Genomic DNA, 24952 nt, shown 5'->3' with positions numbered 1-24952 from the left:
CGCAAACGGTTGGAACGTCGTCTGTGTCCAGGCCGGCGGCTGTGCATGTGCAGTTTCTTCGTATCTGTCGGAGTACTCCGTATTACGAAAAGTAGCACTCCGTACAAGGCATAACGATAACACGACTGTCGAGGAATCTCCCGCACCCCGCGCGACTCATGGATCCTGCAGGCGACTTGGCATTTCCATCCTTTTTTTCCCAAGAACGCTTTGGACAGGGACAGGCTAGAAATCGTCTCCATTCACCATGTGAGGAATGGGTCTGCGTACGGGTCCCTGTCCACCGGGGGAAGTTGATCAGTTCGAAGGCAGGACGAGCCAACGAGGACGAAGATGATTACGCTTGAAAGGAGAGACGGCGATGGAAAGAAATATTCAATGTGCCAGAAAGTGAGAGACGCAGGAAAGGCAACACTAACAGCCGGGTCGCGCCCATCTCCAGCGGGACTCGAAGGACCCGTTTTGTACGGAGAACCACACCACGTATGAGATGTTTGGCGGAAGAACATTGCCAAGTACAAATTTGGTCGGTAGCCCAGACCCATTCTCTGCCGCCTGATACACCATAAACGTCAGAGCGACGGCTGTTGCCCGGGATGAGAAAGCAAGGAATCGGATGTGGCCTGCGATCTTGTATCGTTCGCAACGATAGACGACTCGGGAAGGTGGCCACGCGACCTCTCTTCGCGTTTTGGTCAGATACGGTGCCTGGATGTGCTCCGTGCCGTTGGAAGTGCAGGATGGTTGAATATCCACGGTCATCCAGGCTGTAGCAACCCGTTGACTGCGAGCCGCGTGCTGCCCTTACGGCCTTGGTGGTCGTGCGGACATTGTGTTGGCATGCCGACCTGTGACTGTCTTTGCCTCGCTCAAGGCCGAGCTGTCAAATCCGGCTGTTGGTAGTGATGTGCCATGATTGCGATGGCGCTGGACGCTGGCGGGTGATGGCCGTGTCAAAAGCTTGCTTTGTCGACAAGTTGACGGCGGCGCGGCACACAGCAGGGCCTGCATTCCCTGCTCAATGCTTGGATTGCTCGCAAGTCGCGTCGGCGGTGCTCCGTCCTTGGTACGGATCCGTACGGATGTCGCCGTTTGGCATCTTGTACGGAGTACGGCAGAGACATTGGCTGCATGGATGCAACGGCGGAAATGTCTCGGCCTTGGGCCGATGGTCTCGGGAGAAACAGGATGGCTTCGCGCCGGCAGTCACGTGTCACCCACGGCTCGCAGGGCAGCAGCGCACCAGGCTGACATCATCCCGTGGCTGCCGACGCAGCCATGACGTGAACCACGAATCAAGAATCATGAGGATGATTGGACTGGCTTTTTTTTGTTTCCTTTGTAGTTACTGCAGTAGATATTGGTTGCTGCCCGTCCGCGCGCCTGGACTCTGCCGCAATTCGCAACCGAGCAACTGTATTGCACACGACCATCAAATTGGCCCTTTAAACGATCAATCACGTCCTGTTTCCCGTCGTGAACCACGATTCGTTGTGTAACCGCGTGTCGCGCTATTTACACGAATCCAAGCATCCGGAGGAAGTCTCCTCCTTCTCGGACATCAAAAACAAAATAGCCCTTTTGAGCTCCTGAACAAATTAACAAATTTCGTCGGCAAAAACCGCTCACCGGAGCGCACCACTGGTTGGCATCGACAATCTCCGCGGTGACTGAAACACCGTGCCTCTGCGGTGCAACGTTCCTGCCCTTTTTTCCTTCTCTTTTTACTGGGGCGGCCCCGGAAATTCGGCAATTCAGAAAAACCCCCGTCAGCAATTTTCACCGAAAGCCTCCCGGACTTCCAAATGCCAACCACATCAACCAATACATAAGGACATAAGGCACCACCACCACGCGGCCTTCCCCTTCCCGCCGCTGCAAATCCCCCGACAATGAAGGTCGTCAGCAAGGAAGAAGAAAAGGCCCACTTCGACGTCGTCGTCAAAGGCGGCCTGATCGGCGGCACGGCCAGCCTGGCCCTCGGCCTCGGCGGCGTGGTGCTCGCCTCGCGCCGCTACCCGGCCTTCCGGTCGCTGACCCTCCCGTTCCGCTCGTTCCTCGTCACGTCGACGGCGACGTTTGGCGCCATTGTCACCGCCGAGCGGTACTCCAACAACTTCCAGCGCCAGAACGACCCCAACTACGGCTACAAGGACGCCTCGCAGCGCGCCATCCAGATGGCGCGCGAGAATGAGTCGGCGTACGAGCGCTTCATGGAGTGGGGAAAGGAGAACCGCTACAGCATCGTCTTCGCCTCCTGGCTGGCGAGCATGGCCGTCGCGCTGGCCATTGTCGGCCGCGCCCCCATGAGCACCTCGCAGAAGCTGGTCCAGGCCCGTGTCTACGCGCAGGGGCTGACGTTGGCCGTGCTCGTCGTCAGCGCCGCCTTTGAGGTCAACGACGCCAAGAAGGGCAGCGGCCGCTGGGAGACGGTCATGGTGCTTGATCCCAACGATCCCGAGCACAAGCATTTGATTGAGAAGAAGGTTCACAAGGAGGATTATGAGGGCCAGGATCTGTGGATGGGTAAGTTCTGTTGTTTGTTGGGTTTTTTTTTTTGCCTTGCCTTGCCTTGCCTTGCCTCGTCAAACGTCGTGCGTGAACCAGGCTGACAGTGGTTGGTGGTAGACATGGTCGAGGCTGAGGAACGACGACTGGCAGCCAAGAAGGCTGCCAAGGGCAAGTCTTGATTCTGGATTCAACCATGGCGCTGCCGGCTCACAAGGCCATCACACGTGCGCACGCAAACGCACAACACATCTCCCATTCTGCATATCCAAAAAGCACGAGATAGCGTTCTATCAGAGGAGGGAGAACGGCGTTCTGGGGAACCGCACTTGGGTGGCATCGTAGGCATTCGAGACCTCCGTCAGGTCTGTATTGTACAAGTTTTTTTCCACATTCTACCCAACATTGGGCCAGAGACTGGCGTATCCCCGCGTGCTCCTCTGCTTGAGCCCATCCAGCTTGTCGTCTTTGCAAGTTTTGCACAACGCTCAAAGCACATCAGAACAAGCAATATCACTACCTAGCTAGGTGGCACTCTGGAAAGCTGAGACTAGGTATGTCTACACTGCCAGACGTACAGTATCATGTCATCATCAGTTTCGTTACCGTTACCATTCCGCGCCAACGCCCGCTCAAACTTCAATTGTAAAGTGGCTTATCTGCGAATAATACGCATGCACCGCCAACTCCAGTATCGACACATCCCCAAATACTTCACTGCCGTCAAACCCTCCAATTACCAATAATCTGCTGTCATGTAGCACCGTCCCGTGATATCCCCGACCGCTCGGCGGCTTCCCGTAGACTTTCCTCTTATCCCACGTCATCGTCACGAGATTCAGGAGTATCACATCGTTGCAGTAGTCACTTCCGTCGTGACCTCCAATCACGAACAGATATGAGCCTACGATTGTGGCTGTGTGAGATAGGCGTCTATAGGTAACCGGTATGGAAACCGATTTCCAGACGTGTGTTTCAACGTCGTAGACCCACACGTCGTCGAAGCATTCGCCGCCGTCTGAGCCGCCAAAGATGATCAGCTTGCTGCCAACAATGTTGGCTGTGTGGTAGCCGCGGGCTTTGGGACGGTGGTGTTTGGCGGTCGAGCTCGAGCTTGGTGTCTTTTCGGGCCCGGATATGAGCCTCCACGACATTTTGGTCGGGTCGCTGACGTCGAGTCTCCAAATGTCGTTGAGTGCTCTGACGCCGTCGCCGCCCCCAAACACGTAGATGCCGTTTTTGTAAAGGCATGCCGTGTGGGCTCTCCGCTTGGACGGGACCCTGTCGCCTGTTATAGTAGGCTTTGTCCACCGAAAATTGACGGTATCTAAAACGTACACGTCGTTGTAATATGCCGGGCCATCGCCGCCGCCAAACACGACCAGCTTTTTACCGACGGCGGTGCAGGTCATTGCGCGTAGTGGCAAGGGAATATCGCCAACCACGTGCGGGACGGACCAGTAGAAGGCGTCGGCATCGAGGACATAGACTGTATTGAAGCATGTTCGTGTGTCACAGCCGCCAAAGACGTAAATATTGGACCCGATCAAGGTTGTCGTGTGCGCCCTGAGGTTTGAGTGCGGCGATCCTGACACAAAGGCTCTTGACCAATACAAGCCAGATGCTGGGGCGGGCTCAACGTCCGCTGCGTCCTTGGGATCAGGGAGCGGCGGGAAAGGTATGTGTTGCCCCCGAGGGGGTCGGATGACCTTGTTGGATTTCCGAGATGTTGCTGAGGAGGATGGGGCCTTTCGACCGCCGGCAGGTACGGAGGAACTGACTCGCGAATCCGCTGTTCGTTGCTTCTCCTTGTCGTCATCTTCCGCAGGCGGTTCGGCAGACCCGTTTGTCACAGGAGACGTCTTGGCTGGGTATGGGCTTGAGGTAGAGCTTGATGCGACCTGAGAGGCGGATTGGGATCGTTGCCGGATGGCGACGTCGGAAGTCCTTGCTCGCTTGTCATTGACGCTTTTGCTGGCGAGATGGCCTGGAGTATGGCTTCGCGGCAATGGAGCGGGTTCTTGGTCAGAATCGTTTGAATCGTGATACAAGGCCATTTGTTGGTTGGGCGGAGCGCCCGAGGGTGCCGTACTCGATCGGGCAGAGCTCGTCTTGGACGCCTTGTGAGGGGAACGAATCGACTTGCCAGAGTCCGCCATGGTGGTGTGTGTCACGAGCCGAAGCTCATTGCCTCGGCCACCAGATGATGACGACGGCGGGTGTTTGCGAGAGGGAGACGCGAAGTTGACGGGTGGAACTGGCGCAATTGCCAGAAGCAAAGGGCCGGGGGGAATTGGGCAATTCCGTCAGACTGGGAATGAGCAATTGAATGTATACGGCACAATGAGCTGTTCCCCCTCATCCCTCATGGGCGCATCTGAGGGGTAGCAGTAATGCACTTCGAGACGGAGCTGTGAGCAGGGAGCTGTAAGGAGGAGTCTGCCCAGTCGCTCCTGCCCACTTCATTGATGTGTTGCCACTCCCGCGAACCCCACCACGAGTTGGCGCCCGCTTTGCCCGCCAACTGTAGGCAAGTGGCCGTCAGTCAAGCAACACGCCGTTATTAGCGGACCCTTTTTTGGCCCTGCACTCGAGCATTGTACGGAGTAGAATTTCTATTATTTTTTTCTTTTTCCTCACCAACCACCTCAACTTCAACAAAATATCCCATCCACAAAGCGGTGTGAAAAAGCGCCAAAGTCCCCACCGCCGTCTATTTCAATCTTCCTCTGAAGCTACTCCGTACTGGTCGCCAAATTATCAACAGACTGATGAGCTGACTAACCCGGCTTGGTCAAGCATTCTGCCCGGTAGTCTCATTTGCCCGTCATCTTTTGCCTTTCGGGAGGTGGTCGCTGTTCGATAGCAGCACGCATTGATCGTTGTCGCTTATTCAACGCCCACGACACTCCCGATGGCTGAAAGTATCAATTCAAAAACGAACTGCGAAGAGCAGACTCTGGTTGCTGGAACGGCCCATCATGAGCTTGATACTCTTGAGCAACCAGCTGCGAAGCGACTTAGGGTGGACGATGTAGCTCGCTCAAGACAAGGCTCAAACGCTACGGGGGCAACTGACAAACAGGAGTCCCAAGATGCTCCAACTAATGATCATGGCGACACTGCTATCGAGTCAACTGCACCCCGAGACCGTCGTGCTGGAATAACACCAATTAGAAAGGAGTGAGTAGTGCGGAACCAACAGCTGTGAATTATTGCTCGCCTAACATTGCATAGATACCTCCTTGATGTAACTGCATCAAGAAACTCGGATTCAGGGATGGTGGATGACGATGCCGCTGAGGGCCGTGGTAACGCCAGAGACGCCAGCGCTTGCAGAGACAACAACCAAGGGGGTGTCAAAGGCAAAAGAGGCAAAAAGGAAAAAAGAAAAAAAGGCCAGAACACTGAACGCACTTTCGGCCGCTTCGGAGATTCCATTCAGCTCTGTAACAGTCGCGCTATGTACCCTGAATTCTCACCTCATCCATGCAAATTCGGTGACGAGTGCCGCATGTCTCATGACCTGCGAAAGTATCTCGAGCAAGGACGTCGTGAGGATGTCGGAACGTTTGGCGGAAAATGCCCCGTCTTTGAGCAGTACGGTCTCTGTTTCTCCGGTTGGAAATGTCGTTTTGTGAAGAGTCACATGAAGGAGCTGGAGCATGAGGACGGCCGAAAGGAGCTGATTCTCATTGATGACTCAAATAAGACGGGGTTCAACGGCAAGAAGCCAACATCAACACCAACCAAAGTCTCTGGTGGTGATGAGCTGGATGAGCGCCGATCAGGCATATACAACAACGTCGCTATGAGCACAAAAATTGACCTGAACCGTAAGCGAATCGACTTCGCCAAAGCAGATGAGTACATCAAGTGGATAAACGACGAAGCCACTCTCAACAACGCCTTCCACCAGCGTCGCAAGGACCAGTCTAACGAAGGCATCGAGGACCTCCGGGCCCAATTCGTCGACCCTCCCTTCAAACCCTCCGAAAAGCGCCGGCTGTACTTTGGTCCCGAAACACCCACCCTCGCACCACTGACCACTCAGGGAAACCTCCCCTTCCGCCGTCTTTGCGTCGAATTGGGCTGCGAACTGACGTACTCCGAAATGGCCATGGGCATGCCACTCCTTCAAGGCACCAAGGCAGACTGGACCCTCCTCAAGGCGCACGAATCCGAGATTCAACCGCCTGCCTTCAAGCCCAGTAGCAACAACTACGTCTTTGACAACTACGACAACTCTCGCGACCTGCGCTTCGGCGCCCAAATCTCTGGCAACCAGCCCTGGGTTGTCACCAAGGCCACCGACGTCCTCAGCAGGTTTTGCCCCCACCTGCGTCTCATCGACCTCAACTGCGGATGTCCCATCGACATGGTCTTCAAGTCCGGCGGCGGCTCAGCCCTGCTCGAGTCCCAGGGCAAGCTCGAGCGCATGATACGCGGCATGAATGCCATGTCTGGCGAGATCCCCATCACTGCCAAGATACGAACAGGCGTGAAGTCATCTCGCCCCACGGCCCCCTCGGTCATCTCCAAACTCGCCTTTGGCTCACGCGAGCACCGCGAACGTCTCGGCGCCCCTGGGTGCGCAGCGCTGACTCTCCACGGCCGCAGCCGCGAGCAGCGGTACACCAAGCGCGCAGACTGGAGCTACATAGGGGAATGTGCAGGCCTCATCAAATCCTACAACGAGCAAAAGGACGCCATGGCCGACACCCTGGCCGAGCCTGATGCGAGCACCCTTCCCAATTCGAAAGACGGAAGGATGTACTTCATTGGCAATGGCGACTGCTACTCTCACACGGAATACTTTGAGCATATCTCGAAATCCCGCGTCGACACAGTCATGATTGGTCGCGGCGCCCTCATCAAGCCCTGGCTCTTCGAAGAGATCCAGCAAGGCCAGTACCTCGACAAATCTGCCTCCGAGCGTCTCACGTACATTGAGAAATTCGTCCGCTATGGCCTCGACGCCTGGGGCTCAGATGAGCTCGGTATCGGCTTTACCAGGCGTTTTCTGCTGGAGTGGTTGAGTTTTGCGCATCGTTATGTTCCTGTCGGCCTCTTGGAGGCGCTGCCGCCTAGTTTGAATGATCGTCCGCCAGCGTACGTGGGCAGGAATGATTTGGAGACTCTCATGGCCAGCGGGAACTACAAGGACTGGATAAAGATTACGTATGATTGACTCTTCTTCGGTGTTTGATTCGGCCCTTGCTGGTGTTGCTAACTTGTTTCCTAGGGAAATGTTCCTGGGGCCAGTCCATCCTGGATTCGAGTTTCAACCTAAACATCGGTCGAATGCTTATGAGGCGGAAGGTTGAATTAGATGATGCGGTGGAGATGAATAGATGACGGAGCGTACATGTGCACATTAAAGGAGTCGAGTCACTACACAATTGTGCTTCCCATTTGGAGTTTGCTTTGCTTGTATACGGCTGATGTAGGCATGAACAAAAGAACCCGTGTCACCTTTGACTTGGACTTCAATCACAACCCAAGTGACATTCATTATTCAGGAGCAGAGGATAAATATAGGTGAGCTTTCCAACCATATTACTGCAATTGTCACATATTCTCGTCAGGACCTCACCACAGGACTTAAAATAGATCCGTCTTACTTGACTTCAAACAGTGAGCGACGGGGTCTCAACTTCTGCCATTATGGGCATCATACGTGTCCTTTCTTTGAATTTGCTATACTGCATTACACAACCACCTTTTCTTTTCCAACTACGCGAATGGCCCTACTTCTCGTAGCAAGGTCGAGAAATCATGTATTGCCTCCGAAGCACGCAAAACCTTCAGCCGAATGCCAGGAAGATTGAATCATTCATATCTGATTCTAGCCAATTCCTTGCAATAAAATAACAAGTCACTCAAAATAAATCAAATACAATAATATACCTCAACCTATTACGCTCACCGTGTGAGCTGCGAGACATGGTAATTTCACTATGATGCCCCCGGGCATGACTCGCCCAGGATGACTTCTTTCAGCTTGGCCTTCTCGCCGCTGTGTTCGCACAGATCTCTGAAGGTGCTACCTTCGGTCTCCCACAGTTCTCGAGGAGAACCAAATTCAGCAACAGTACCCTCACTTAAGACGAGAATGCGGTCAAAGTCAGCAATGGTACTTAACCTGTGAGCAATGACAATTAGAGTGCTGTCTGTAAACTCTTCTCGAATGCTTCTCTGGATAAGGGCATCGGTGGCCATGTCCACAGCAGATGTGGCCTCATCAAGGACCATAAGCTTTGGGCGCGAAACAATAGCTCGGGCAATACAGAGGAGTTGACGCTGGCCTTGAGACAAGTTACCGCCAGACTCAGAAATGCCGCTAGACAAGTCGCGGAAGAGGTTGGTATTCTTGGGGGCGATGGTTGATCCAGCAGCCGAGGATGCCTCATTCGCAGGAGTAACAGGACTAGAGTCAACCAAGTGGACTCTCGACAGACATTCTTTCAACTCATCGTCTGTATGGTCATCGAAGGGGTCGAGGTTGCTTCGAACAGTACCGGAGAAAAGTACGGGATCCTGCCAATTGTGTCAGCATTTAGTGTCACTGGGTCACAGTGAATAACATACCTGTGGAATAATGGCAAGACGAGATCGCAAATCGGAGAGCCGAATCTTGGATATGTCAATCCCATCAATGAGAACTTGGCCAGATCGAGCTTCAAGGAAGCGGAAGAGAGCCAGGGTCAGAGAGGACTTGCCAGCACCAGTGCGGCCAACGACTCCAATGCGTTCATTGTTCTTCACGTCGAATGAAATACCCTTCAAAACGGGCGCCAAGTCATCTGCATAACTGACGACCAGATCTTTGACGTCCATTCTGCCAGTCGCGGGCCATGAAGCTGGAGGAATCTCGCCGCCCAAGTCCTCGGTCTCGACTTCCGTGTATTCAATCACACGCTCAGCAGCATTCATGTCTAGTTCCAAGGATGCATAGCCTCGGATAGCCATAAGCATATTGCTCGAGAAGTCAAGAGCGAACGATAGAGTAAACCCGGCCATAGCAGCATCAACGAATGAGGAGCCGACAACGATGACGCCGACCATGGTGGTGAAGACGGTCCCTACCAGTGCCATACGGAAGCCCAACCAACGATTAAGCGTCCAAATATGGACAGAAATCGTGTCCCAGTTATCAAGATAAGAGTGCATTCGGTCGACGTAGGTCTGGGTCTTCTTGAAAGCTCGCAAGGTAGACACACCAGACAGTGACGAGTTGAAAAGCTCAAAGACTGGTGATTTGGCATTGCTCTCAATTCGTTTAACCGGCCGTGCACCGCTCAAGAATCGGAGAGCAATGAAGCTAGCGACAAGTAACAAAGCAAATGCCAAGGGCAGCATCAGAGTAGAAACCAGGAGAGCCGCCACACAGACACCCAAAAGGCCCAGAAGACGCCAGAACATGAAGCCGAGGTCCATAGTGATTCGATTGTCGATAATATCAAAATCGGCGGTGAGACGGTTGAGAACACGACCGACAGGGACGGTGTCTAGCCAACGCAACGGCGTTCGCAAAACTGTGAATAGAATTCTGCGAAAAAGAGTCCTGGCAGCCTTGATACTCATGATGAAAGACCAGATAAATCGCAAAGTGCCAACAAGAGCACTTGCAGCAGCAATAGCTACATAGATCCAGAGGTAATACGACAAAGTGTGCTTAGGCTTCTCACTAAACGCGAAAAGCCGAGAAGCGGAAGCTGAGTGGAGGGTGCTGTGCTCATATGAGAGACCATAGACCATACCAAGTTCACGAGACGCATTTGCAGAAATGCGCCCTTCAGAGGCACCCGTCCAAATACGCACCCACCAGTTACGTCCGAGATTGCCGGCCTCAAAGGCAACGAAGAAAAGGACGCAAACCCCCCAGAAGAACCATCCGCCGCTACTACTGAGAAAAGTGCTATACACGCGGGCTTTGACGTTTCCCTTTGCACGAGCTTCATCTTCGACGAATTTCTTAGCTGTCTGAGACGGAATCTTTTGCAGTGGGTTTGCAGTCTCCTCGAGATCCATAGCTTCTTCAACTGAAACTTCCTCAGAATTGACGGCAGTTGGGCTGTCAGTGGTATCTTTGACGCCGACCTCGAATCGACTTTGTTCGTGACTCTTGATGAGTTCGAGCGTACCGTTTTCAGCTAGGTCAGATGTAAGACCAGCATTGAGAACTGTGCCTTCCCCGAGTTCGACAAAATACTTGGTGATGGGTTCGACGAGAGCAACATGGTGGGTGACAAGAATTCGAGTTCTGCCTTTGCAGATTGGACCAGAGATGCATCTTTCAAAAATCTGTCTGCCAACATGAGCATCGACAGCACTGAAAATATCATCCATGATGAGGATTTCGGCTCGAGAGTAAATAGCACGAGCTAGCGTGAGTCGCCACTTCTGGCCGCCGCTGAGATTTATGCCATTGGCGCCCAACTCTGTCTTATCCCCATCATTTAAGATCTCAATATCTTTCTTCAAGGCGCAAACATCCAGAACGGCATTGTATCTGCTCTCAATGAAAGGCAACCCAAAAAGAATGTTGTCGCGGAGTGAGGCGCTCTCAAGCCAAGGGCTCTGGCCTACGTAGGCCACAGCGCCGGGAAGAATCCAGTTTCCGCGGTGTGCCTTACCATCATGTCGTTCAAAGGGAGGGACGATTCGAGGAACAATAATGCGTCCCTCCAGGAGATCGGATTCTCCAAGGAGAGCATTCAACACGAGGCTCTTTCCCGATCCAGTTTTCCCCGAAATAACGGATAACTCACCGGCCGGAAAAGAAAGGTTGACGTTGTTCAGAATAAATCGATCGTCGTCTGGAACTTCGTCATCGATGGGCCAGGCAATCGTCGCATTGTCAAAGGCTACATCGTGACCTTCGGTGAGAGTGTTCTCCATTTCGGGGCCCTTCAGGTATTTATCAATACGTCTAACGGAGACCAGGGTGTCGATGCCTCCAGTGAGAAGTTCCGGCAAAGCCGAAAGCGATACCTCCAGGCTCTTAAAGACGCCGATACTGACGAAGGCGACAGATGGCGCAAGCATTCCATTGACGACGGCATAAACCGCCAGAGACGCTGCCGCAAGAAGAATAGGGCTCGCCACCCAGGAGAAGAATAGCATGCTGTCGGCCTTGAACACATCCTTCAGCGAAGATATTTCGATTTCTCTCATCCGAAGGATTTTTTTTTCCCATTGGGTTTCCAGTGCTGAGAACTTGATTTGTCGCATGCCTAGGAGGGCCTCGTTGACAACGGCCAGCTTGTTGTCACGGTTCTTCATCAGTCGCGTCTCGGCCTTGAGATAGTATCTGGCGGCAAGAGTGTTTGCAGGAAGTACAAAGGACCAGGCCAGAATACCGGCGCCGAAGGGTACCCAGCCAATGAGATTAACAAGATAGCCAGAATAAACAAGAAGCTTACCGATGCTACTGACGATAAAGAGCTGCATCATTGCAAAGTCGGCAATGTGCTTGGAGTCCACACCGACGAGGTTCACAACTGCCTGTCGAGACTTCAATACACTGTCCTCATCGGCTCCTTCTTTCCCCTTCTTGTCCTTGTCCACATCACTCCCCTTTGCGTCATCGGACAATTCATCCTCCTTGATTTTTTCCGCATTTTTGACATTCTTTCGCCGCAGGGATTTTTCGAATATTATGGCTGAGAGCTGTCCTCTTACCGGAGCAAACAATTTGGTGATGGAAAACCAGATAATCCAGCCGTCCAACCACTAGGGTATCACTTAGTACGCTGGATAAGGACTTGAGCGACCATTTGTCGTATAGACTTACTTGTTCAACAAGAGTGAAGAGTCCCATGAGAATCACGAGGCCCCATAGCTCACGAGGCGCTTCAATACCGGCATCGCGGTCTTCAAGCATCTGGACAAGACGGAGCATAGTCCAGAATGGGCCAATGCCGACGATGCATCGAAAAACAATAATGGCCCAATGAAGTGCAAGACGTCTGCCGTAGGCCGCAAGCAAGGATTGCAAGAGGCTGCCCTGGTAATTTGCCTTGTTCCACGCGTCGACAAGATACTCTGCTCGGATTGTGTGGTCGGGTCTATCGATATCTTTCTCATCCAGATCGCCTTTTCGTTTAGCAGTCTCCAGAAGATCGTTGACCCAGCTCCAGGTATACCGACTGAGAACCGTGGTAGACCATTCTGCGTCAATTCTTTCGCCTTTGTAGAAAACATCCGGTCGTCGAGGCAGACTTATGCAGGAAAACATCAAGGGAATTAGAATGGCCGCGTTTACGGTTCGCACAATGAGCTGGGCATCTTTTTCCAGGGATGCAAAGTTGCTGACACGATAGATTTGGGCCACAGTGGCGATTTCGGTGATTAGGGACGAGAGAAATGCCCAAAGGCCAAGGTCGTGAGACTTGACAGGCGAATGTTGAGCTACAATGAAGGTGGCTTGCATGGCAATAGCTGCCTACAACAACGGGTCGAGAGATCAGTGCACAGGTTCAAAAACAATATTTGGAACGACGGAAAAAGTGCCAGACAAGTCCATTGGCAAACCTCGCCTTCGGTATTTGACGACTTACCCAAGTCCCAGTGGTGAGCCAATTTTCCAAGTTGAGGCCATCACCAAGGGGTTTGTGAATGGACAGAATGGTGGTAGTAATGGAGAGACCAAATCCAAGAACAGAGAAAACCAGTATACACGCTTTCGGCTTCTTGTTTGAAAAGGCAGCCATTGTCTCTGGCGTAGCCTTACCGTCAACATCTTCGTAGAAGTTGTCCGGTGGCGTACGATCTCGGGCTTGGGCCAGGCTAGCAAAGAGTCCCAGAAAGGTGATAAGGCCAGTGGCTCCCAGGACCGCAGCAGAGAGCGGAAGGAGCGTTGGGACAGTCATGTTGACGGGAAATCGGCAGGCTCCTTCCCAAATTCGATAAGGGATCTCTACAAAAAGGAAAAAAAGGCCCTGGAAGAGGACAAGGTTCAAATGTTTCCAAAGGATTGTAATAATCGCCCGGGTAACAAATCAGCTCAACAATGGCAATGAAATTCGTTAGTATATGCAACGTCGCGGCGGCTCTTCCAATAAAGGTACGTGATACACCGACGCCTCAGCATAAGCGCCAGGTCGAGCAGAAACAGGAATCGAAACAAGTCGAGAGAACGATCACGACGTTCAATGGGCCAGGAGGTAAACAGCCCATAAATAGGTACGGTTCTGAACTAAGGGAGAAATATGTATGATGAAAGGATAGAGGAGCGATGAGCGGCTGATGATAGCAACCAAGGAAACATCTAGTTATTGGCCGCGCTACGAGCACAGGAAACATCGAACTAAACAGTCGTTGGTCTTCCTGGCGGCTCGCTAGAGGACAACGACGTAGGATGAAGAGTCATCCGGGAAGCCTGATCAGCCTTAGCTCCAACAAGGCACCCGGGTCACCTTCTCCTTTCGAGCTGGCCGCAAGGCACAAAGCGAGTAATCATTGCATTGCGCTGCGCTGTGAACGCGAACAGCCGCTTTTCTTCTCAAAAGCACAGCATAGCACAAATCAAGGCTCATTTGTTTTCTTGTGCCATTGGATATGGACGTGAGACACCAGCGGCAGAGCTGAGGAATGCCCTAGCTTCAAGACATCGTTGATCCCGCTGGCGCAAGGAGTCTGAGGCTCAAAGGTTCTTGCAGCCTCGAAAAATGACGGCGCAGATGCTACTAAGGTCCCCAGCTTCCGGGGATACTGATCATGTTTGATTCGTTGGCTCCTGTCTCCAAGGCCTAGAGCCAAGTCGCGGGTGACTTACCCGTCAACCGTGAACGGAGAGACTGGGTTCGGTTACTGTATTCACTGGCGTCAATATCTGACTCGATCTTGCACCACATTATGTACAAAAGCCCTTCAAGAACGTTCCATCACTCACCAACTATGCCTGTGTGAGAGAAATTTCGGCATAGACGCTCCGACTGGCCGAGTTTTCGAGAGTCAGAAACAGCTCCCATCACCAAACTCATTGCATCAAAACGGAATGAGGTCCTCCATCCATAGGGGCCAATAAAGACGCAATGTCTCACTAACCTACCGATCCCAGCGCTTCGTTTGGTTCAGTCAAATTGTCACGGGATCCTGACAGCGGCAATTCTGTCTGGGCAAGAGCAAACAAAACTCTTACCGGGCAGGCTCATGCCTCAACACGACCACGTTTCGGGAATATTTTTCTCGAGCACGCGGTCAACCCAGTCCGCGGTCCACAGTGCTGTATTCCGGGTAATCTGAACAGCCAGTAGACAAGGAAAAAGGGCGAGGGATCGCAGTGGCTGCCTGCCAAACTCTCCAGTTGCGAATCGCGATGTACTCAGCGGGGATGACTCACGATCCAAATGACCCCAGATGGTCTTATCCATGCGCAATTGCAGACAACAACTCACTCCTTGATGCCTAGTGCGTGGCAACGCACTAGCAGAATCCGTTCCCTAGGTCCGGGTTGCAGATGTTTGCTGAAGTGTGACGTGCAAATTCGAACGTGAAATACGCGAGATGCGCACACCACAAGGGACCAATCATGCAATGCCGCAGTTGCCCTGCTCAGCCTGGCACTGGCAGCAAATTTCCTTCGAGCCAGCCACACGATTAGTGGCTTGAAACATGATATGGGTTTTGGAAATACCCATGAAAATCCTTTAAAGTTGTACTCCGTAGGGAGTAAGCCCGAATTGATTCGATGTTCTTTGCTGTACAGAGAAGCACTACTCCATAAAGAGGTTCGGGGCATCAGCCCATATTCAATTCCTCCCAGGGGATCGATGATCGTCCACAGGGCGTGGTCGACTCCTCACCATGTAGACGTAACGAGCATGATCAGAATGTAGGTGGTGGTTGATGTTACAGGGTAGCCAATTGGCAATGTGTGCAGCAGATGGACGGCAATTCGTCCATGGGCCATAGCCCCTTGCAAGACAAGTATTATTACGCACCTGTCCATGGCCTACGCGCCTGGCTTGATGACTCGCATCATGATGTGGAGTGCTGCGTACTCTGTATTCTGCATACCAAGTTGCATAAAGCGCCGTACAAAATGTTACCAGAGCTCGCCCATACAAACACAATCGAACAATGCCCCCCGAAGTACGGAGTACGGGCATGCTGTGTCACCTGGATATCTGATTTTGCCCGGGTCTTGAACATGCAACATTACACAGTACGTACGGAGTACAATATTTAGGTACGGAGTATGCGCCGAGTCACGCAGGATGCCAAGCACACAGCAATCATCCTGGGGTCGTTTGCAGACGCCAACTCTGTTGCACAACATCGGGTCTTGCAGCTTTTTGTCTGTGCAAGAACTGACAAGGCAGTTGCAGTCGGCCCGCAAGATGACGGGAGAGGGGGGAGGGACAGAGGGAGGGAGGGAGGTAGGCCGGCCGAAGCAGCCAGGAGATTGTTTTCGTGGGACTGTGGCCTGGTCTTGAGAAGATGCCGCCGGCGGCTGATGGCGGTCAAGTCAAGTGACGGGGTTGACGTTGACGTTGACGATATCCATCACGCACCGTTGCTTGGTGTCTCGCTGCGGGGAGGTCTGGTGTGCGGCGAGACTGGACCCGAGCTGTTGCAGCGTGAATGTGTCGTCGAGACTGCGACCGATGGAGACTGCCATGCTGCCGATGGGATACCATGGATAATGCGCTGAACTTGGCGTTGAAACCACGTACTGTATTGGAGAATGCAGTTTGCAAAAGTCATCGTTGGTTGGCATGAGCAAGGCACCCTTGGCCTAGCACCGGCTGCAGGTCTGCTGTGGGGAACCAGCCAGGCTTATAATAAAAAACCATTTCCGTGACCTGAGCAACTCGTATTATTAGTATTAGAGTTCAGGTTGGAGTTGGCCGAAGAGCATCGTGAGATTGAGCACGGGTCCACGATGCAAATCACCCTATGTACATGGCCTAAACATGGCGTTCTTGCATGAAGCTCCCTGTACAGACTCAAACTGGGCGGTAGAGAAACACTTGGGTCAAAAGTATTGTTCGGTGACGTTGCCATGAGACGTACGTGTCACGTCCAACATAAACGTCTCAAAGGAAACACGGCGGCACGGCACGACGAAGGGGTTTCGCGTCGCCCCCGTGCGGAGTACAAGTTAATTGCGGCATTGACAAAGCAAACGCAAGGCACAAGGCATTGCAAAGCCTGGCGGCTTATTAATCAGCAAGCACCCACGACGACAACCAAACATGACATGGAACCTCATCCGTCTCTGCATCCTCCCTCTACTCTGCTCTAGAGTCTATGCAATGCGTACGGAGTACGTGGGGTGGTGGCAAGACGACGGCGCCAGGGCCAGCCACCTTGACGCCTCGGATGCCACTACTATTCCAGACGCGGCAAGGGAGCAAGTTACTCCATCGCATGGTGTAGTAATGTGGCATCGCGTTTCTTGCAGCCAAGCGACGACGGGGTGCCAGTGCCCATGCCCATAGGCGGCTTGATCGCCGTGGGTGTTGAAGGCGTTGGCTGTGCTTGGGCGCTCGTCGGCTTTGTTTATCCGTGGCAAGCTGGTTCAAGCAAGGCTGGTTTGACAGATGTTTGTTCGTCTGGGGGGGTGGGTGCCTTTGATCGATCGTTGGAGGGAGGCTCGTTGTGCCGCGTTGTTGCAGGCTGCCAGGCGCGCTGCGGGCCCGACTCTTCTTGTCTTGATTCTTGACTGATCAGGGATCGGGGCCGCGAAGCTGTGTGTAGATCGCTTCGCCCTCGTCGACTAGGGCGGCGCTGCGGCGTACGGGGAGAGAGGCAGTACGCAGTAGAGAATACTAGAGATGGATGCACGAGGCCAAATGCTGCATCCAGTCCCTTTGCTTTGTCTTGCTTTCCAAGGAACTTAGGTCGCTACATCCAAGTATCTAGGTACTTACTTAAGTACCTACTTGGTTAAGTAGGTAGTTACTTCTCCGTACTTGATGATAGTAGGTCGAGGCCAGGCACGGGGCGCAACACTCCGTGCTTACAGGTAGTAGTAGTAGCCTACTAGCAGATGCCCCCCTAGACCCCACCATGGCTGGCCACTTCAATCAATAATCTGACCTGGTGTACACGCCTACCACTCAAGTACATGAGTACTTACTTAAGTAAAGTATTACTTAGTAGGTACTTTAAGTAGGTTGCTAGGTGCTTACTCAAGTACCCGGTAGCTTCGGTACCAGCTTTAAGAACTTAAGTACCTAGGTACTTACTCAAGACCTAGGTTCCGAGGAACCGAGTAAGTATGTACTGCTTAGCACGCCCTACCGCTCCGTATGGAGAACCTCTACGGAGTCCCACTACGGAGCACTCCGCCTCAAGTCGTGCCCAGTACAGTGCACCGTGCCAGCACCACTGTACCAGCGTCGTCGACGGGCCACCCATGATTTCAGCACTCGCGGTTGGCTGCTGCTCGCTTGATGATCCCATTTGTCCACCAACTCAGTCAAGTCAAGGTCAAGTGGGTGTCGTCAAACCGGGCTGGCTCCATCCGCAGCTCCAACCCGGGCTTGTAATGTTGTACGTTGTACGTTGTACTCAACTTATTGTAGCTTAATGTTCCTTACTACTAGTTAGTTAGCTTCTCGGCGGCGGGCAACAAGGCCCGAGCAATCCAAGGTCCCCTCGCGTCGTATGTTTGCAAATGTTATGCATCCAGCTGCATCATCTCACCTCACCTCACTTGCAATTTCCAACCGCCATTCTGTTGTCCTCCTTGTTCCTTTTTTTTTTCCCTTCTGGAGCAACGACCTCGCCTGCTCTCCTTGGTCACCTTTACTCCCTCATTGCCTGTTGTTTTTGCCACAATAAATACATCCATCATCCATTCTACCGACTACGCCAATTCACCACTGTCGAGCTCACCAGACCGACCTCCGTGCAGTCGATCCATTTTCACGCAGACCACAGACTGCAGACCTCGCACTCGAAACCTCACAACCATCAATCTACTTCCCACATGCGGTGCAGCGCTCGGCCGCCGCCCTAGCATCTGCCTCTTTCACGATGAAGGCCACCCCGCTCATCATCAATTGGCACGACCAAAACGCCCCCGTCTACTCGGCACACTTCGAGCCTGGTGGGAAGGGTCGTCTTGCTACTGCCGGTGGTGATAATCACGTCCGAATCTGGAAGGTCGAATCCGATGGCCTCGAGCGAAAAGTCGAATACCTCTCAACCTTGTCAAAGCATAATCAAGCCGTGAATGTTGTTCGCTGGGCTCCAAAAGGTAGGCATTGGCATAGCTGCATGCCCGCCATGGCACTGTCACGCGTCTTGCTCGATAGTCTGACCTGGCATTTGTATAGGCGAAACTCTGGCGTCCGCAGGCGACGACGGCAATGTCATTCTCTGGGTACCCAGCGAACTTCCCCCCTCCAACTTTGGCGGAGACACCCAGGACGACAAAGAGTCATGGAGGGCGAAGCATATGTGTCGATCTAGTGGAGCCGAAATATATGACCTGGCCTGGTCTCCCGATGCCGCACACTTCATAATTGGAAGCATGGACAACATTGCTAGAATATACAATGCCAACTCTGGTAACTGGCTGAATCCCTTCATCATGACTCGCCACGAGCTAATCAGAGACGACAGGAACTCTCGTGAGACAAATTGCCGAACACAGTCATTATGTCCAGGGCGTTACCTGGGATCCTTTAAACGAGTACATCGCCACGCAGTCTTCCGATCGATCTGTCCACATCTACTCTCTCAAGACGAAAGACGGCCAATATACGCTTAGTCACGATGACAAGCCTCCGCGTCTGGCTAGTCACATCAAGGCCGACTTGCCGCCTCGACGAATATCGTCAAACAGTCCTGCCCCGCCCGACTTCGGCCATCGGGCGCAATTTTCAATGGCAGACTCGGCAACATCTGTTGGCTCGCCTGTTCCATCAGCGCCCGGCACTCCCACATCGATCCCCTTGCCGATGAATCCACCAAGTGTCGTGAGCCACAGCCGAAGATCCTCATTCTCTTCACGACGTTCCGTTTCGCCTGCCCCGACGCTGCCTCTTCCCGCTGTGATGCCCATGGAAGCCTCACCTAAGCCACAGCTAGGCATCAAGAACGCCAGTCTTTACGCTAATGAAACATTGACATCTTTCTTTCGTCGACTGACGTTTACTCCCGACGGTAGTCTTCTGCTTACGCCATCCGGTCAGTATCAAACTCAGCACCAAACAGAAAAGGATTCCAAACCCACCTACGAAGTCATTAATACCGTGTACATCTACACTCGAGGTGGCATCAACAAGCCACCAATTGCGCATTTGCCAGGACACAAGAAGCCATCTGTCGTGGTCAAATGTTCTCCTGTATGCTACACGCTCCGTCCATCGCCCCCAGCTACGATGCATATCACCATAGATACCTCATCAGCTGAAGAGCAGTTGCCCTCGTTACCAGAGCCCGTCTCCAAATCATCGCCTGGTGCTGCGGTGATGGAACCACCACCGCCCCCGGCGAGCGTCTCGTCCGAGACTAGTGGTTCTCAGTCGAAGCCTCTAAATGTGGAGACCGATGTGTCGACGCCTGGCCCAAAGCCTGCCTTTTCTCTGCCTTACCGTATGGTTTACGCCGTTGCAACCCAGGATTCAGTGTTGTTATACGACACTCAGCAAAAGACTCCAATTTGCGTTGTGAGCAACTTGCATTGTGCTACCTTTACGGATTTAGCTTGGTAAAGGCTCCTGAAACCGTCGGTTCCCCCCCGAATACATTGACTAACCTAGTTTAGGTCGAGTAATGGCCTCACCTTGGTGATCTCATCTTCGGATGGATTCTGTTCAACCTTGTCATTTGCATCTGGGGAGTTGGGAGAAATTTACAAAGGAGAAATCGGACCTCCAAAGCCTACAGCCACTTCAACCACTGCTGCTTCAAATCAAAACACACCAACTCCGACGCCCACGACGAGCTTCGCCCCTCCGTCTCCTTTCCCAAATGGCTCTCATCACCAGCACCGGAACTCTGCTACTTCATTTACGGCACCATCACCGCCAGCTACAGCGCCCGCAGGATCGCAACGGCCTGCATCGCCTGCACGCTCCAACTCGACATCGTCAGTTGCGACACAGTCCTCGTCCGTCCCCACGGGCGTTGTGAGCAATCCTCCACTTATTGCAGGTAGTGTGCCAGGGTTGACGGCAACCAATTCTTCCAAAGCCCAGGGCGTTCCCATCACAACTCCACCTGAAACGCCTCGAAGTACTGCCGGAAGCGTTGTGGGCATGAAGCGCGATGCTAGCGAAAGCGAAAAGGAAGAAACCAGGGAGCCTAAAAAGAGGCGAATTGCGCCAACTCCTGTGGAGAAGTCGTAGTGAGTGTACAATAGGATGGGATTCAATTCGAGTTTTTCCCGAGCTGTTGGGAAAGTTGGCATGGCATGCTTCTGTACACAAGAACACGAAGTCATACCAAGAGTTTTTTTACACGCATGAACTGGCGTTTGCGGTAAGGAAGCGGGATGCGGTCTGGAAACTTTTTGCAACTTTCACTTGACATGTTGTTACTTGATTTCCCACGATGGGATGAGAATTGAACTGGTTAGAGATCTGTCGGTAATATACGGGTTTAAAGGCAAGGGGGTTGGGCATGTGGTCCGGCCGTCTTCATTCTGTTGTTGCTCATGGTTTCTTTCGAAATGTCAGGCCATGTATGCGGCGGCTAATTCAACACTGGCTGCCAGCCCTTTCTCCGTACGAAATCTCGGACACCCTCATCGTGCATGACATCCTCGCCCGTTCGGGCAGTCACAACACTACGTTCGTGTAGGACGCCTCGCACGTAGAAGGGGAAGCTTAATCTCTGCATAGCGTCGGTCCCGCCTTTTGCGTCCGACGTACAAGTAGAGGCGGACGTAGATGGGCACTGCCAGACTGCCCTGCGGCCCCGGAGCCGTTGCTCGAACCCGCATGCTCTTCTGTCCAGCGAGAGATACCACCGCCTCTGGTGGATGCTGCCAATGGTGTTTGAGGCGCCCGGGTAGGCATTCGTTCGTCGAATCTCTGCGTCTTCTAGCTCCTGCAGCTCGGCCTTTAGGGCGGATACGTGTTGCGCCTGCCCGACTTCTCTGGACCCTGGAGCGAGGACACGCTTTCCGTCAGCCTCGTCATGCTCGTCGTGCTCGTCGTGCTCGTCATCTGTGATGACGTCGGAATTCGAGCTCGTCTCTGGGTCGGCCTGTTTGACTCTTGTGCGCTTGCCTCTTGGCTGCCTGTTGCTCTTGGCCCTGCCCTCTGCGTCGTCCTGCTTCGTGAGCCGCAGGTTCACGACGTACGTCTCTGGGAGCTTGGATCCGTGGAGTTGAAGCCGTATTTTGCGGTTGCGAAATGCCTCCTGTAGTAACTCTTGCTGCGGACGCGGCTCGTCCTCTGGACTAGATTGGGACGAGGGGTCCGTTGTTGGGGCGTGCTTGGCCCTCCTTGGGAGAACGGTGTAGGTGCCCGTGTCCCAGATGAGTAGGGAGCCTGTCTGCGGGGATGCCGTTTCGACGAGATGGTTCCAGAGGGAATGGACCCGTGTCTCGGTGGCGTTGCGATTGGGACGGACGCTGTTGGGGTCGCCTGGGGGGCCGTACATTATGGCCCAGGAGACGCTGCTGGCGGGGTTGATTTGCAGGCGCAGGTCGTAGTGTAGGCCGGCGACGGGGTGGTCATGTTGGTGGATGACGAAGTGGGAGGACTGGGCCGTGAGGGAGCCTGCGTAGAGGGCCGTGTAGCTTGGGATGGGGAGGAGGGGGAGAGGCGAGGCGAGGATGTGGTTTCCGAGATGGGTTGCGAAATGATCGGCGGGGTTGGTGATGCGGGCTTTGCCGGATTCTATGGCCGCTGTTGTGGGCGGCCATGATTTGGGGCTGGTGTTGCGTTTTGTAGATGATGGGCCGTTGGGGGGCGAGGACGACCCGGGGGTGTTGGGCGGAGAGAGTTTCCACTGGAGATTGCGTTTCTTGATGGACGGGTTTGGGATCAGGTCTCCGGGACGCTTGGGTGCCATGGGAGGGCTATGCGGATGATTTCATGGTTACGGCGCTCGTGGGGGTTGTGTGTGGAATGGGTGATTTCTGACGATGCCCGAGGAGGAGTTGGCTGGGGTGGACGCAAGAGGCGTAGAGGGAGGATGAAAACACAATGTACAAGTAGAAGAAGAAGAAGAAGAAGTATGGCACATCTGGCGAGTTGGCACCGCAGAACAGTAGCTGTGAACCGTTCATTGGTGTTGAGGTTTTGTTTGAATTATGTAAGCATTTGGTGTCCACCGACAGACTAGGTGCGTGAGTAGCGAGGCAGGTGTTGAGATGGCAGTTTTTGCCACCGCATTAGTGTGGCTTTTCACATTGTGTGGAACATTTCACAATGTCTTCCTCCATCAGCTAAATGTAAAAAAAAGCGTCGATGGCATATCGCCATGACCTCACGGCCAGGCCGGAGCCACGGCCAAACTGGTTGAGGTGCCGAGGCACGGACTCAAGGACGCAACGTGAACGGTCAGCAACCTCGCATGCCCCACTTCTTTCGTTGGCAGCCGAGCCAAGCCCGACTCTGGCCCCACATCTTCACAAGTCAAGCAAGCGTTCAAGTCCTCCAGCGTCGACGCCTCTCCTCAACCCAGTTTTCCTAATACTGACTGCATCATCCAAAATCCACGCTCTGCCCTCGTTCCAGCACCCGCACCCATCCTGCCATCTGCGAGTGGACTGTCCCCCTTTTTCTTTCCACGTCCAAGTCGTTGTATTGCTGCCATCCCTTGCACCAGGTATCGTGAGCGCGTTGTGCTTGGTGGTCGGGTCGTTCCGAAATCGCCTCGCCCTGGATATCGCCAGAAGCAAACGAGGGGGCTCTGACGTAGCTTCGATCTGCTCGGCTTCTTTCCCCCGCAATTCTCAATCAGCTTGGGACAGGTCTTCTTGAACGCGTCGCCCATTTGATAACCGCATCATTTTCGATGATGGCTTCGCCCCCCAAGCCTTGGGAGAGGCCTGGCGCTTCTGCGACTACCTCCAGTACGACCGTCTTGTTTTATTTCCATGTCCGCTATCCCCTGGGATTCGCGTGCTGACAACTGCCTCAACAATAGGTCCTATCCCTTCTACGACAGCCACATCACCGGCGGCATCTGCGACCACCATCACCGCTTCTTCTGCCGCTCCTCCGGTCCCCGATCGCCCCTCTTCTCTCGCCGCCGCCGTTAATCAGAATGCCTCGGCGTACAGTCGCGTAGGCGCCATGGGTATGGGCGCTTCGCCATACAGTGCCTATGGCGGCGCGTATTCATCGCCGTACTCAAGTCCCTACTCACGGTTTGGCGGCATGGGTGCATATGGCGGCGGCATGTATGGCGGATACGGAGGTTACGGCGGCGGCATGTATGGGGGAATGTATGGCGGCGGCATGGGTGCCAACGACCCTAACAGCTTAACAAATCGGTTTAGCAATGGAACTGCAGCTACCTTTCAGATGCTCGAGGGTATTGTAACTGCCTTTGGCGGCTTTGCTCAAATGCTTGAGAGCACCTACATGGCTACGCACTCCAGCTTCTTCGGTAGGTTCACATTGCGCTCTTCCACGCCTCACCCTGGTATCACGTAACTGACCCCTACCGCAGCCATGGTATCAGTCGCCGAGCAGTTCGGCAACCTTCGCGATACTCTAGGCTCCATACTCGGCATCTTCACCCTTCTACGCTGGATCCGCACCCTCATCGCCAAAGTCACTGGCCGGCCACCCCCAGCAGACGCAACCGCTCTCACACCCGCTGCCTTTGCCCGCTTCCAAGGCCGCCCTGGCCCTGACGGCGCTCCCAGCCCCGCCAAGGCTTCCCGCAAACCTCTATTCTTCTTCCTTGCCGCTGCATTTGGCATCCCCTATCTCATGTCCAAGATGATCCGCACTCTCGCCGCCTCCCAAGAAGAGGAGGAGCGCCGCCTACAGCAGCAGGCTCTCGAAGCACAACAGCCCGTTGACCCGTCCAAGCTCGAATTCTGTCGCCTCATGTACGACTACCTCCCCCAGGGCATCAACACGTCCATGGAGCTGGAAGCACGAAAAGGCGATCTCGTCGCTGTCCTCACAAAACACGATCCCGCAGGCAACCCTAGTGAATGGTGGCAGTGCCGCTCCCGTGATGGCCGCCAGGGCTACCTACCTTCCACTTATCTCGAGGTGCTGAAGCGTCCCGGCCAGGAAGTCAAGGCCATCAAGGCCGTGTCTAGTGACTCCAGCAGATGCAACTCAATGACGACTGCGTCTGAGAACCTGCAGGAGGGCAAGGAGTACGCCACCGCTAATGGGATGCAACGGAGTCATTTTTACTCATAAGGCAGAGGGGGTCGGATGAAATACCATGCGTTGTTACCTTTTTTTATTTTCTTTCTGTGTCTTCAAGGACACCGGTTCTACGAGCATTTGGGTGCGGTACGGTTTCATATGCCATGATAACAATGTTCTTG

General features: G+C 53.5%; 7 protein-coding genes across 7 annotated transcripts; 4 read left to right on the top strand and 3 right to left on the bottom strand.

Annotated features, from left to right (window-relative positions):
* Positions 1 to 1892: 1892 nt before the first annotated feature.
* Positions 1893 to 2690, top strand: MAM_05285 (mitochondrial hypoxia responsive domain containing protein; the record flags this gene model as incomplete). The annotated part of the gene is made up of 2 exons (XM_040824083.1): positions 1893 to 2526; positions 2629 to 2690. The coding sequence occupies 2 exons, from the start codon at positions 1893 to 1895 to the stop codon at positions 2688 to 2690; spliced, it is 696 nt and encodes a 231-aa protein (XP_040677795.1).
* Positions 2691 to 3140: 450 nt separating this feature from the next.
* MAM_05284 (conjugation with cellular fusion- protein) lies at positions 3141 to 4667 on the bottom strand (the record flags this gene model as incomplete). Its single annotated transcript, XM_040824082.1, has 1 exon — positions 3141 to 4667. The coding sequence occupies one exon, from the start codon at positions 4665 to 4667 to the stop codon at positions 3141 to 3143; it is 1527 nt and encodes a 508-aa protein (XP_040677794.1).
* Positions 4668 to 5422: 755 nt separating this feature from the next.
* On the top strand, positions 5423 to 7699 carry MAM_05283 (tRNA-dihydrouridine synthase 3; the record flags this gene model as incomplete). Its single annotated transcript, XM_040824081.1, has 2 exons — positions 5423 to 5691; positions 5746 to 7699. 2 exons carry the CDS (start codon positions 5423 to 5425, stop codon positions 7697 to 7699), a joined length of 2223 nt encoding a protein of 740 aa, XP_040677793.1.
* A 767-nt stretch (positions 7700 to 8466) lies between these two features.
* MAM_05282 (ABC transporter, transmembrane domain, type 1) lies at positions 8467 to 13385 on the bottom strand (the record flags this gene model as incomplete). The annotated part of the gene is made up of 4 exons (XM_040824080.1): positions 8467 to 9048; positions 9100 to 12246; positions 12308 to 12958; positions 13074 to 13385. 4 exons carry the CDS (start codon positions 13383 to 13385, stop codon positions 8467 to 8469), a joined length of 4692 nt encoding a protein of 1563 aa, XP_040677792.1.
* A 5119-nt stretch (positions 13386 to 18504) lies between these two features.
* MAM_05281 (WD40/YVTN repeat-like-containing domain protein) lies at positions 18505 to 20825 on the top strand (the record flags this gene model as incomplete). The annotated part of the gene is made up of 4 exons (XM_040824079.1): positions 18505 to 18727; positions 18807 to 19040; positions 19096 to 20185; positions 20243 to 20825. The coding sequence occupies 4 exons, from the start codon at positions 18505 to 18507 to the stop codon at positions 20823 to 20825; spliced, it is 2130 nt and encodes a 709-aa protein (XP_040677791.1).
* A 346-nt stretch (positions 20826 to 21171) lies between these two features.
* On the bottom strand, positions 21172 to 22500 carry MAM_05280 (ABC1 domain containing protein; the record flags this gene model as incomplete). Its single annotated transcript, XM_040824078.1, has 1 exon — positions 21172 to 22500. The coding sequence occupies one exon, from the start codon at positions 22498 to 22500 to the stop codon at positions 21172 to 21174; it is 1329 nt and encodes a 442-aa protein (XP_040677790.1).
* Positions 22501 to 23451: 951 nt separating this feature from the next.
* On the top strand, positions 23452 to 24821 carry MAM_05279 (Pex13 protein; the record flags this gene model as incomplete). Its single annotated transcript, XM_040824077.1, has 3 exons — positions 23452 to 23506; positions 23581 to 24045; positions 24109 to 24821. 3 exons carry the CDS (start codon positions 23452 to 23454, stop codon positions 24819 to 24821), a joined length of 1233 nt encoding a protein of 410 aa, XP_040677789.1.
* Positions 24822 to 24952: the final 131 nt, after the last annotated feature.

This window comes from Metarhizium album (assembly GCF_000804445.1).
Source record: "Metarhizium album ARSEF 1941 chromosome Unknown scaffold_13, whole genome shotgun sequence".
Classification (NCBI taxonomy): domain Eukaryota; kingdom Fungi; phylum Ascomycota; class Sordariomycetes; order Hypocreales; family Clavicipitaceae; genus Metarhizium; species Metarhizium album.
This window is presented reverse-complemented; position numbering and strand designations above follow the sequence as displayed.